The sequence below is a fragment of the Lepeophtheirus salmonis genome, unplaced genomic scaffold, assembly GCF_016086655.4.
Source record: "Lepeophtheirus salmonis unplaced genomic scaffold, UVic_Lsal_1.4 unplaced_contig_17153_pilon, whole genome shotgun sequence".
Lineage (NCBI taxonomy): Eukaryota > Metazoa > Arthropoda > Copepoda > Siphonostomatoida > Caligidae > Lepeophtheirus > Lepeophtheirus salmonis.
In genome coordinates this window covers 1-11,163 of record NW_027292236.1, presented here as the reverse complement: position 1 = coordinate 11,163, position 11,163 = coordinate 1, and the positions used below count along the sequence as shown (strand labels likewise).

At 31.5% G+C, this 11,163-nt stretch overlaps 1 protein-coding gene across 1 annotated transcript; it reads right to left on the bottom strand.

The window, feature by feature from the left end:
* Positions 1 to 447: 447 nt before the first annotated feature.
* On the bottom strand, positions 448 to 2,616 carry LOC121128480 (uncharacterized). The gene is made up of 2 exons (XM_040724066.2): positions 2,391 to 2,616; positions 448 to 1,212 (listed from the first exon to the last, which is right to left on the bottom strand). Exons 1-2 carry the CDS (start codon positions 2,474 to 2,476, stop codon positions 519 to 521), a joined length of 780 nt encoding a protein of 259 aa, XP_040580000.1. The 5' UTR covers positions 2,477 to 2,616; the 3' UTR covers positions 448 to 518.
* Between the last annotated feature and the right edge of the window lie 8,547 nt (positions 2,617 to 11,163).

The window sequence follows — 11,163 nt, the reverse complement described above, 5'->3', positions numbered from 1 at the left end:
TAGCAGGGGTGTACGCAGGATTATATTAGGGGTTGGGCTTGGTTTTTGACTTATTTTTTTTTTGAAAAAAATTTCAAAAATCTATAGCTACAAACAAAAAATTTGATTTTTTTGGAAACAAATTTGAAAAATCTAAAGCTATTCACTGGAAATTAAAATTTTTGAACAAAATTTCAAAAAACCATAGCTATTTACAAAGAAATTAATTTTTAGAAAAAAAAAATCGAGTATTAAATTTTTTGCAAAAAATTCAAATATTATTTTTTTTGACGAAAAAAATTGATAGTAAAAAGCAAAAATTCCTTAATTTGGGAGGGGCTAAAGTCCCTTTAGCCCACCTCTGCGGACGCCCCTGATTAGACTATTAGAAATAAGATGCAAAGTATATATTATTTAATGGTTGTAATGTGTATATTCATGGAATATATGTTTAAAAAAATATAATAAATCATTAAAAAAATGACATACAAAATACTCAAAAAATGCTCAATGAATCCAAAAAGTCCATAATAAATTCTTTAGAAGAACTCTCCAAAGGAATCGATGGGCGATGTAGAGACCTTGACGCCTTCCCCATTCGACTCTTCAGTTCGACCACCAAAACCGGGATCCTCATCAAATACATGCTTCTCTCCGTCATCTCCATCACTATCGCCATCTACTGAAAGTGCACCTGAGCGCCCATCATCATACTCAACAATCTCTTGTGGGTTAACACCTCTTCCCTCATCATAGTCGGGTGGAGATGTCTGTGCCTTGTAGTAAATTACTTCGTAGTCCCGACCCTCCTCTCCTTCATTATAGTCTCCAAATTCCTTTTCAAAGTCTTCATATCCCTCACGAAATCCTCCCTTTTCGTTATAGCCGTTATTATAACTATTTTTGGATCCACTATATTCTTGTTGAGATCCGTAATAATTATTATGACTATTATGGTCGTTACCATGAACCCTGCCGGATCCACTATGGAATTGGTTCTGATTTCGAATGTGTGAGTATCCTTGAGGTCTGTGTCTGCCACCCCTTCCACCTTCATGATTTCGATGCCCAGCTCCATCGTTGAATTGACTATAGACTCCTCCGTTTGCCGTGTAGCCTCCTCGCTTATAACGTCCAAAATAAACAGGGACTTGATTAGAAGTTTTGTACATCCTTGGACTTAGTTCTGGGATTCGTCTTAGGGCAAAGGATGAGCGAAATATCCGTGGATCTCTGGAATACAATTTTGGATATAAAATTCCGAATTCGGAATGTGGAACTACATGATATATGTACATACAATTATCGTTTATTCAATAGAATAAAAAAGGTTAGAGATATATATTTATATTAAATAACAAATGTAAATATTAAATGAATTGAAACAAACTATGTATTTATGAGAGGCCGGTCGTGATGGGTACAAGAGAGTTGGGGGATAATAAATAGGTATTTATGTATGTGTACATATACATAAATAGATTACATATTGATGGATGAACGTAGGAAAATAAAGGTTTTGATGATGGTACTCAAAATACATTTGGAATAAAGAACTCCTCAAAGTTGCTTTCATAAGGAGACAAAGAGGAAGTTTGATAGTCTGAGCGAGCTCTAGAATTTGCAAATCTAATAATAAATCTTCGTAGCTCACTATCCACTGCTCTCGCTCCAGCAGGTTCATTTCCAGGGTAGAACCTCGAGTCCTTCACATTTCGTATGACTTCCATCCCCGGATAAGTATCCCTAAAATTAAATTGATGTCTATACACGGTCCTTCCAACATGGAAATGTCCAGTGGGGATCTCATGATAAATGACATTGTCCTCATGGATTATATCATCATGCTCCGTCTTTGGCCTATTAAAAACGGCATGATCCTCGTCATGGAGAATGATGCCTCCTTCATCATCATCACTTGTAAAGCCTTCATCATCTCCATGATATTCTCCGTCGAATATTCTATGAGTTGGAGATAATCCAGATTGTCTGAACAAAAATACAAAAAATGGCGCGCTCTGAAAATGATTACGTCAGTCTTCTTTTTTTTTTTTTACAATTAATTTAGCCCTAATCTTGAGCAAATTTATCGTGTTTTTTTTCAAAAAGAAGAAGCATATTATACTATTACTTTAGTCACACATCTGAGAAAATACAATACAAAAAAAACAAGAAGTCAATTGACAAAAAAAAAAGTTAGGAGACTTGGCTCATAGTCAGAAAATAAACCAGAGATGGGTTTGGACACAAGTGGACGGCCTTATTTGGTTTTATGCCTAAATAGCATGGTAGTATTACCTTCTGCATGTGATTGGGTGAGCCTAAGCCCACCCAGACCAACACCACTGTTCCAGACTCATCTACTATCATATCAAAGGTGTGGACAAATAATAATGATTGAATCTACTTACACAATTTTATCTTGTGGAATTGTGGATGAGGCTATCAGGGGAAGAAGATAACTTATACAAAGTAAAATAAATCTTGAGAACGTCATGATGGTATTGCAAAATCAGTCTATGATACTCGGAGACCTGGTATATAGCATCTGAAGAAAAATTATGGTCTTACAGCATTGTTATATCCATTGGTTCAGGGAGCTTTTATGCGTTTTCAACTCTCACTCCGAGGATCTGATGAAAATAATTGTCCATGAAACAAGCAGATGATAAAAACGCCTGCTTTTTCTTCGTCTCCCTCAAATTGTACATATTGTAGAGGGATACATAATATATTCAAATGACATTTAGTAACACAAATGATGCTTAATTGCTTAGATTTACATACATAAGCTACATTGCTTAATAAAGCAGAGCAAATTAGTTAAAAATCATGCGTTCACATACAATCTTTTTTTACATGCCGATTCATGACCTTAGAGAATAATCTATGGCTGTGAACTTTGTAATGCCTATATCAGATGAAATTTTACTCCTAAGGCTTTCAAAGAAATGTATTTCCGAGAGCGTCCGCTGGGGAGGATGGAGGGGATGTAGCCCCCCTCTCCAAAAAAAATAATTTTTGATTTTTTTTTCATAAAATTTTATATTGGAAGTTTAATTTTAAAAATTTTTTTACAAAATATTTCCTTTTTTGTCGTAATCTCTGAATTTTTAAAAAAAATTACAAAAAAATTAATTTTTTTATCAATATCGGTAGATTTTGGAAATTTTTCTCTGAAAAATGTTATAATTGAAATTTAGTTTTAGAACTTTTTTTTTCAAAAAATTTATTTTATGATAAAAGCTCTGGATTTTCGAAATATTTTTTCAAAAAATTAAATTTTTTATAAAAACCTATGGAATTTTGATTTTTTTTCCAAAAAATAATATTTTGGAATTTGAATTCAGGATTTTTTTCAAAAAATTCAATATTTGAAATTTAAGATTTTTTTCAAAAAGTTTAATATTTGAAAAATTTTCCAAATAAAAATACTTTTTCAATTTTTTTCTTCAAAAAACCAAGCTCTCTTCCTCAAAAGATAATCTCCTGATTTTTTTGAATAACTCAATACGATGGATTCCTCTTTTGGGGACATCAAAACAAGGGATTTAGACAAATGACCTTATGTGCATGGAATTGAGGTCGTTTGTGAGGAGTATTGATTTATGTTTTATGTTTTAGTCATTTAATAAATCACAAGTCATTCTGCAAATCCATGAAAGTAGCTTTAAAGAATTATCTTCTATATATATATGTATATGTATATACGAGTAGAAGTAACATTTTTTATTATTTATAGAAACCGTGATTTAAAAAAATATTTATTATTTAGTTTGTTTGTTTATTTTTTGTATTTTTCACAATGTCATTTCCTAGATCCCTTCATATCATGAAAAATCCATGATAACTCTTTTTTTTTCTGTATAACATACTTTGATTCATTCAATGATCCCATCAAAATATCAATTAATGATTATTAAAAAAAAGTTAACAAACGTATATTTAATTAAGCAAATTGCAGACATTTCAATAGTGTAGGAAGATTTCTCATTGCATTTAATTCTATTTCCTAAAAAATGATTCTTTAAAATTTAGGATTACTTAAAATATAATACGTACTATTATGTTGATCTGAAAAGATCTCAAGGACAAGAAAAGTTCCTTTTGAAGAAAAGTAATAAATATTAGATAAAGAGTCTTATGTATTATCGACAATCCGTGATACTTTCCATTATTTAATTGAATGTATTTGTTAAACATACATACCAGGCCAACTGTTATTATTTACCTCTTTTAACACATAAAATATTAAAGTCCATGGCAGGATCTTGGGTGAATTAGGAAACAAGTTTATGAACTATGAATTGAAATCCAAAAAACATGTTTTAGTCGATGTATCCGCCCTCAGAATTGATGGTGAAATCCAGGTGTTGGTGGAAGCTGCTGCAGACACTATAGATTTACTCGGCGCTCATGGAGGTCCATGCCTTTTTGACAGAGGTCTTTAGGGGGTGGGTGCTGTTGTGGCGTCTCCAACAGGCCTTGTCTCCACGTGCACCTAGATGCAATAGTGTAGGAGGTTAAGGTCTGAGCTATGCAATGGCCAGAAGTCTTTTGCTCAGACGTGTATGTTCCCCTGGAGCCAAAACTCTTGGGTTTTGTTTCTGGTGTGGGAAGGTACTCCATCTTGTTGGAACACTCAGGGATAATTGTGAACGATGGATTTGATCCATGGAAGAACTTTGGTGTCCAGAATTTTGAGTCACTCATTAGCCTAGCATGTATCCTAAAGGGAACGACAAGAGATCCACGGGCATCCTGTTTGATGCAACCAGGCCTAACATAATCACTGAAGTAGGGTGTTTGGTGATGGAGACATATAGGCGCTCCTCTGCTACATCCCCAAATGTCACCACCAAGGTTGGGACCGGGTTAAGTTCAGTGGTTCTGTCGGTCCTGGTCACGGTTCTTTCATTGCAACGGCTTCACTCTCGATTTAGCTTGGAACTTAGATAAAACGGGATCCCTCTGGTAACTTTAAAAAAAAAAATATTGAAAAAGCTGCAATTCCACAAAAAAAAAAAACTAACTTGGATAATAGACTTATTAAGTAAAGTTATTTTATTTTTTATAATATATATTTAATTTTATTTATACATTCTATTTTGAAAAAAACACAAGACCCGAGACCGATAAGTAACATAATGCGGTCTCGGTTCGACTTTGTATGTTCCGGTTCTACAACTAGACACATAAGGGCACAATTTTAGTCACTACTGGATCACACTTTCTGTTGAAGATAGGGCTAACAGTGAAGGTCTTCTCTTAAGAATAGATCACAATGAGTCCCTAGGTTCCTTGTTTCCTCCTACATTTTTTAGATCCATAGACACCGCTGATGGTGACTTTTTATCTTCCTGGGCATGTCAGCAATTTAGGAATTTTTTCTGGAAGGCCAACTTCAGGCAATTGGCGGACCCGGAGGTTTTCTGCACGCTACTGGAGATTGTTTGAGGTCCTTCCCGACCTTCAAATTCACGAATGTATTGTAAATCGTCTTCCTTGAGGCCCTAAATGACCTTCTGGGACAATTTTGATCTCAATCCGCTTCTCGGAATATATGCTCATGGTGGCGACTAGGACAATGTTTTTCTTAGCAATTGACTGGTAAGTATGAGTTTTACAACATTGTTCTTCGGCACATTATCAAAAATTACTCTTAACCTATCAAAATTTGCACAATAGAGACATCGTATATACAGGGCCCTGCAGATAATTTTTTTTTTCAAATTGCTATATTGCTGGTCCCACTTTGATTTCCGTGCTAAAAATTGCTTTGCTTTAAATGGCTGAATTATTTCTTTCATGTGAAACTTTTAAAAAAAAAAATTATACTCTGGTTGCCCTGTATATGCGAATTTTGTATTCCTACATTCGTGATTGAATATATTTGTTATGGATCATTTTTATCTCAAACTGTATTTCTATAAATAAATTTTCCACCTCGATCGAAGTATTGAGACGAATCAATAAATTACCGACACGGTATGTCATTCAACTCCAATTGTATGTATGTATTTAAATTAAAAATATCGCAAGTGCGGCATTCCATGTGAAGTGTACTCATTCTCACGACATCATCATCACCGATTTGGATACTTTTTAATCAGAGTGTTTATTCCAAAAAGAGAACACTAGTTCTGAAATTGTAGACTTATTCAAGCATAAGGGCCCTTTTTGAAGGATCCTCGAACATCAGTGGGACATAACTCAAAGTACAACGATTTCAAAAATGCTTTCTTCAAAAATTTACAAAAGCAATTGCTATAATTTAATTTTTATTAAGAAATAGTATTTATGCAAAAAATATTGCGAAAACCTTATTTCAAGATATTAAAAATGGTAGCCAAGCCACAAACTCGATTTTGCCAATTTTTTTGTAAGAGCTTGAAACTACTCAAACTCTATAGCAAGGAATAATACAAAAAAAAAATTCAATCCCTTGAGTTGTGTGAATAACGAATGTTCTTAATGCTCAATAAAGCTGTGAACCACCTTTTTCACTAGCTGTTCACTTGCACAACCTGTAGGCCGAAGTCTATTATAGACTGCTCAATGAAGTAGTGGTAGTGGCTAATGACACATCTTTTCTACCAGAGGTTCACTAGCAAAACCAATGGGCTGTAATATAGGAAAATTGAAATGGATCCTTGATGCTCAGGAAGGCAGTGGTGGCGGGTAATAATACACCTTTTGTACCAGGATTCCCTTGCACAACCCGTGGGCAGGTGAACTATAATATATTTGAAGGGGATCCTTAATACGCAGGATAGTGGTGGCGATATATTTTTATCCACCTGCAAAACCTGTTGACGGAGTTATTTTTTGCAAAATATTCTGGCAATTTCTTATCATACTATATTTTGATTGTCTGAACACAATATAAATTTCAGCAAAAATTTACTTGATCCGGGATGTCTAACTTTTTAATATAATGGGGCATATTGCAACTTGAAATATTTTAATGGGCCATATAACTTATTAGGTTAAATTTCCTAGAAAATAGCTAGATAAAACAAAATTATTATATACAAATTTATTTTAATTTTAGACCAAATATAAATAAACGCCAAAATATAATTTTCCAGGTCAAACTGCTTTTACAAAAGCTAAACTGTCAACCCTGTTAGAATCTCGGTAAATAGGAGATACCGTCAAATATTTTTCAATGTTTGTACGCATTATGAGTGTTCCACGTGTTTTGATGATATTGTGATAATTTGGCTAAAATAGACTACTTGAAGTGGAAGTGAGTAGTGGGCCACACCTAAGCATTCGGTGGGCCGCTATTTTGCCCGTTATCAACAGGTTGGGCATCATTGTACTAGAATGTCAAATTGCTTGCCAAGAAATAATATCTTAATAAAATCCAAAATGATCAAATTGCTTGCAATGAATTGTTTAATTATCCAATTACTCACAATCATTTTATCCGACAATGTAAATGAAGTTAAAATTACCATTGACTAATCTATTGGAAATTTTATAGATTGGCCCGGCATTTTGCATATTGCCCGCTCTGACGTTGCTCATTGCCCGCAACATACATGTATATATATTTTTTTTTTTTTTTGAGGGAGGGGGGCTTTGTTCTAGGAATTATTTGTGAACAAAATTTCAAAAATTTTCATATAGCTATTCACAAAAATTTCAAATATTAATTTTTTTAGAAAAAATTCTAAAATCCAAAAATTATTCACAGAATATTAAATTTCTAGGAAAAAAATTTCAAGACTGAATTTTTGGAAAAAAAATTCCAAAGATTCGTAGTTATTCATGAAAAAAGTTCAAAAATCCATACCTCTTCACGAAAAATTAAATTTTAAATAATTTTTTTTGCTAAACTATGAATTTGAAATCAAAATAGACATAAAATATGTATATTTTTTTCAAAATATCAAATTGACCATTGGCATGCTTAGCAACTAAATATTTTCCTTCTATAATTCATAGACTCCAGTCAATCTTAACTACTCGACTCCACTCAATTGACTTAACCCTAAATCAATTCTTTTTTCATTTTTTTTTGGTATGTAAGAAAATACATATCTATATAGCTCTATAGAGATGTATAAAATATTTCCTAGAATTCGGCAGAGTAATTTTCTAGATGACACTCTGCAGGGTCTATATTATTTTCCAAAGCTTTTGTCATTATTATTTAATTATTGAGAACTCTATTATATACATACAACCTCTTATTTGATAGGTATATTGTACAAGTATTTAAACAGTTGTAGGTACGGTTTGTAATACCAGGAAGTGTTGAAACGACTATTAAATTCATTTAATAGATCATCCTGAATCTACGTTATTTCCCACATGAAGGAACTTATTAAAAACTGGACGAATTATAATATAGATATTTGTATTTCAAAAATATTTCTAAGAAACAAAAACGAAAAAAAAAAGAGGTTATATTTCCCCCCTCAAAATTGATTTTTCTACGGATTCATTCTATAATTAATCAATTAATGCTATATCGTTATTATTTGAAACAAATATTCTAAATTTTAATGTTGAAAGATTCCAAAACCCTTTTTAAAAAATAATTAGGTATTATATTTATAACTCTAGTTATCTTTATTTAAAATTGAAAATGGGTGCTTTTTTTCAGAACAGCACCAAGTTTCACGAAGAATAAATACAAAAAGTGTTAAATATATCATTTGATAGCTGAACTTTAATTGGGAACTTTAAAATTAATTTACTTTCAAAACATGGTCCAATATTGATACTATTAAAAGGTTTGGATGACTTAAAAATAAAAAGTACCCTCGTAGAATATAATTTCTTTGTTAAAAATAATTTAATTATGTGTCATAAACATTGAAAGGGACTTTCACATTGGCAAAGTTAAAAAATATACATATTATATAATAAAGAAGCCTAATGAATAGAGTTAGTTGTATGATAATTAAAGTTTGAAATATTTTGTGAAAATGTTTTTATCTTTTATATTATAGCAATGACGTAATTTCAAAATTTGAATTTCTACACAGTATCTTAATAATGTAATATTAAAGAAATAATCATTTGGCACAAGTTTGAATTGATAAATGACGTAAAAAGTATATGAAATGATTTAACTAGATAATTTTATATAGATACATTTGCTTGAATTTTGGCAAACTTGTTTCATAAATGATCCATTAAATTGACTAATAAACTGAATATATTATATATTTTGAAATTTAATCCAATCGCCTCACACTAAGTCTTTATAATGATGATAAATAATTAAGTATATTCAAAGGAACTTGAAAATATTCTAGAAACATTCATATATATATCAAAAATCAATATTAAACAAAATATATGATAATTATTATAATAGAAAAGAAGAAATAATAAACTCAAATAATATCACACATCCTAATTGAATATTTTTGATCCAGGGTTTCATAACGATTAATAAGATCCAAGATATAAATATAAAAATTAAAATGGTGAAGCTGTCAAAATGTAATATCAGATAATAATAGACAAGCTATGAGTTTACAAATATAAAACACTGTTTCATAGAGAGTGGATGGTTCTAGGGGGCCCCTCCTCCTCCTATCATATCACTTCCTTATTTTAGTATTAAAATTTTAATGATTTATAGAAATTAAAGGTACTTTTTGATATGAATTTGAAAGGTGCATTGTCCAATAACCACTCCTAACAACCAAAACATTAATTTATGACTTAGGCCCTTTATGTCATACTAGCTGTATTTCTCAATGATAATGATAAAAAAGCATAGGTGGTTAAGGGGGGGGTAGAGGGCTTGGGGGTTAAATGACGGGGGGAGGGGTAAAAGTTATTCGATGAAAATATGGTATGGAGCCAAAATTTCAATTTTAAAGTTCAAAAACCATGTTATTTAAATGTAACGTAGCATCCATTAAAAAAAGAGTGAAATGGCGTAAAAACACAGAAAAATGTGGGTTTCAATTTACAAACCAATGGCTAAAAACAATTTTTTTGGGGGAATTAAAGTGGTTCCTTGGATGTATTAGCAGTGGTTTTTAGCAATCCCGTACTACCCCGAGCCAATCCGAGGGCAAAAGTATTCAGCCATAACTTAAGAGGCACTAAACTATTTATTACACTTCTCCTAATCAATCCTCTCGATAAGTTACTTAGAAGATTGGATTGAATTTAAAAAATCTCAAGAATATTTTATTTAATAATGTTACTCAAACTTGAAGGTACCTCCTTGGGGGATGGACCAAACAAATATGTTTAGATATTTGTCATAAATAATATTAAGTGAATTTATAATGTGTTATTATTCATCATAAAGTTTGAACAAAACACTGGCAATTATCCTAACTGGCAATTTTCTGCAGGGCAATCTTCCACAGATAATTTTCACAAGAGCAGTTTTCACAGTACTTATCTACGGACGCCCTTGGTAGTGGCTCTGTTCCCAGAATGGATCCATTCTATTGTATTTAGTAAAGAATATTGGAAATCTGACGCAGAAATATAGGAAATTAACTTTTAAATATGATGAAAATTAAGTCATCAAAATTCAACTTATTATAAATTGCTAGAATGTAAATCAATAAACAATTTTATAATTAATTTCATTAAAACACTATTTTGATAGCTTTTATTGGTTAGAAAATGCTGCCGAGGTTGAGTGTCTATAATTTTTATTAATATATTTCCGAGTAAATGATAAAAATTATAACATCTACATATAACCATAGAGAAATAGATATTTATTTCTCTATGCATATAACATAAATTACGAATTCTTGCTTATAATAGTGTGGCCATTTTTGCATTTTCAAAAATGAGGACAAAAGGCCCAATTAATTTCGGTTTTAGAGGAAGGGGGAAAAATCTATGTTTCATTTTTTTCTTTTAAGAAATATAAAAATTATATTGGTGATGCATTTTTTACAAAATATATTTGGACCAATAATTTTGTATTTTTTTATTTATTTTAACATTTCTTGAAAAAATACAATAAGTGATATTTGTCTATACTTTCATTAATTTATAAATTGTCCCTCGACAAGACAGATATAAATATAATATAGATCATAGATTTCTCTCTTAGAAAATTATGTATAGATATAGGTAAAGTTGATAATCTTGTAGAGAAAAACACGTGCAAGGAGACGGGGAGAGAAAGACTGATGGTATCATTGTTCAAAATACTGATGTAATTATCAGTTGCCT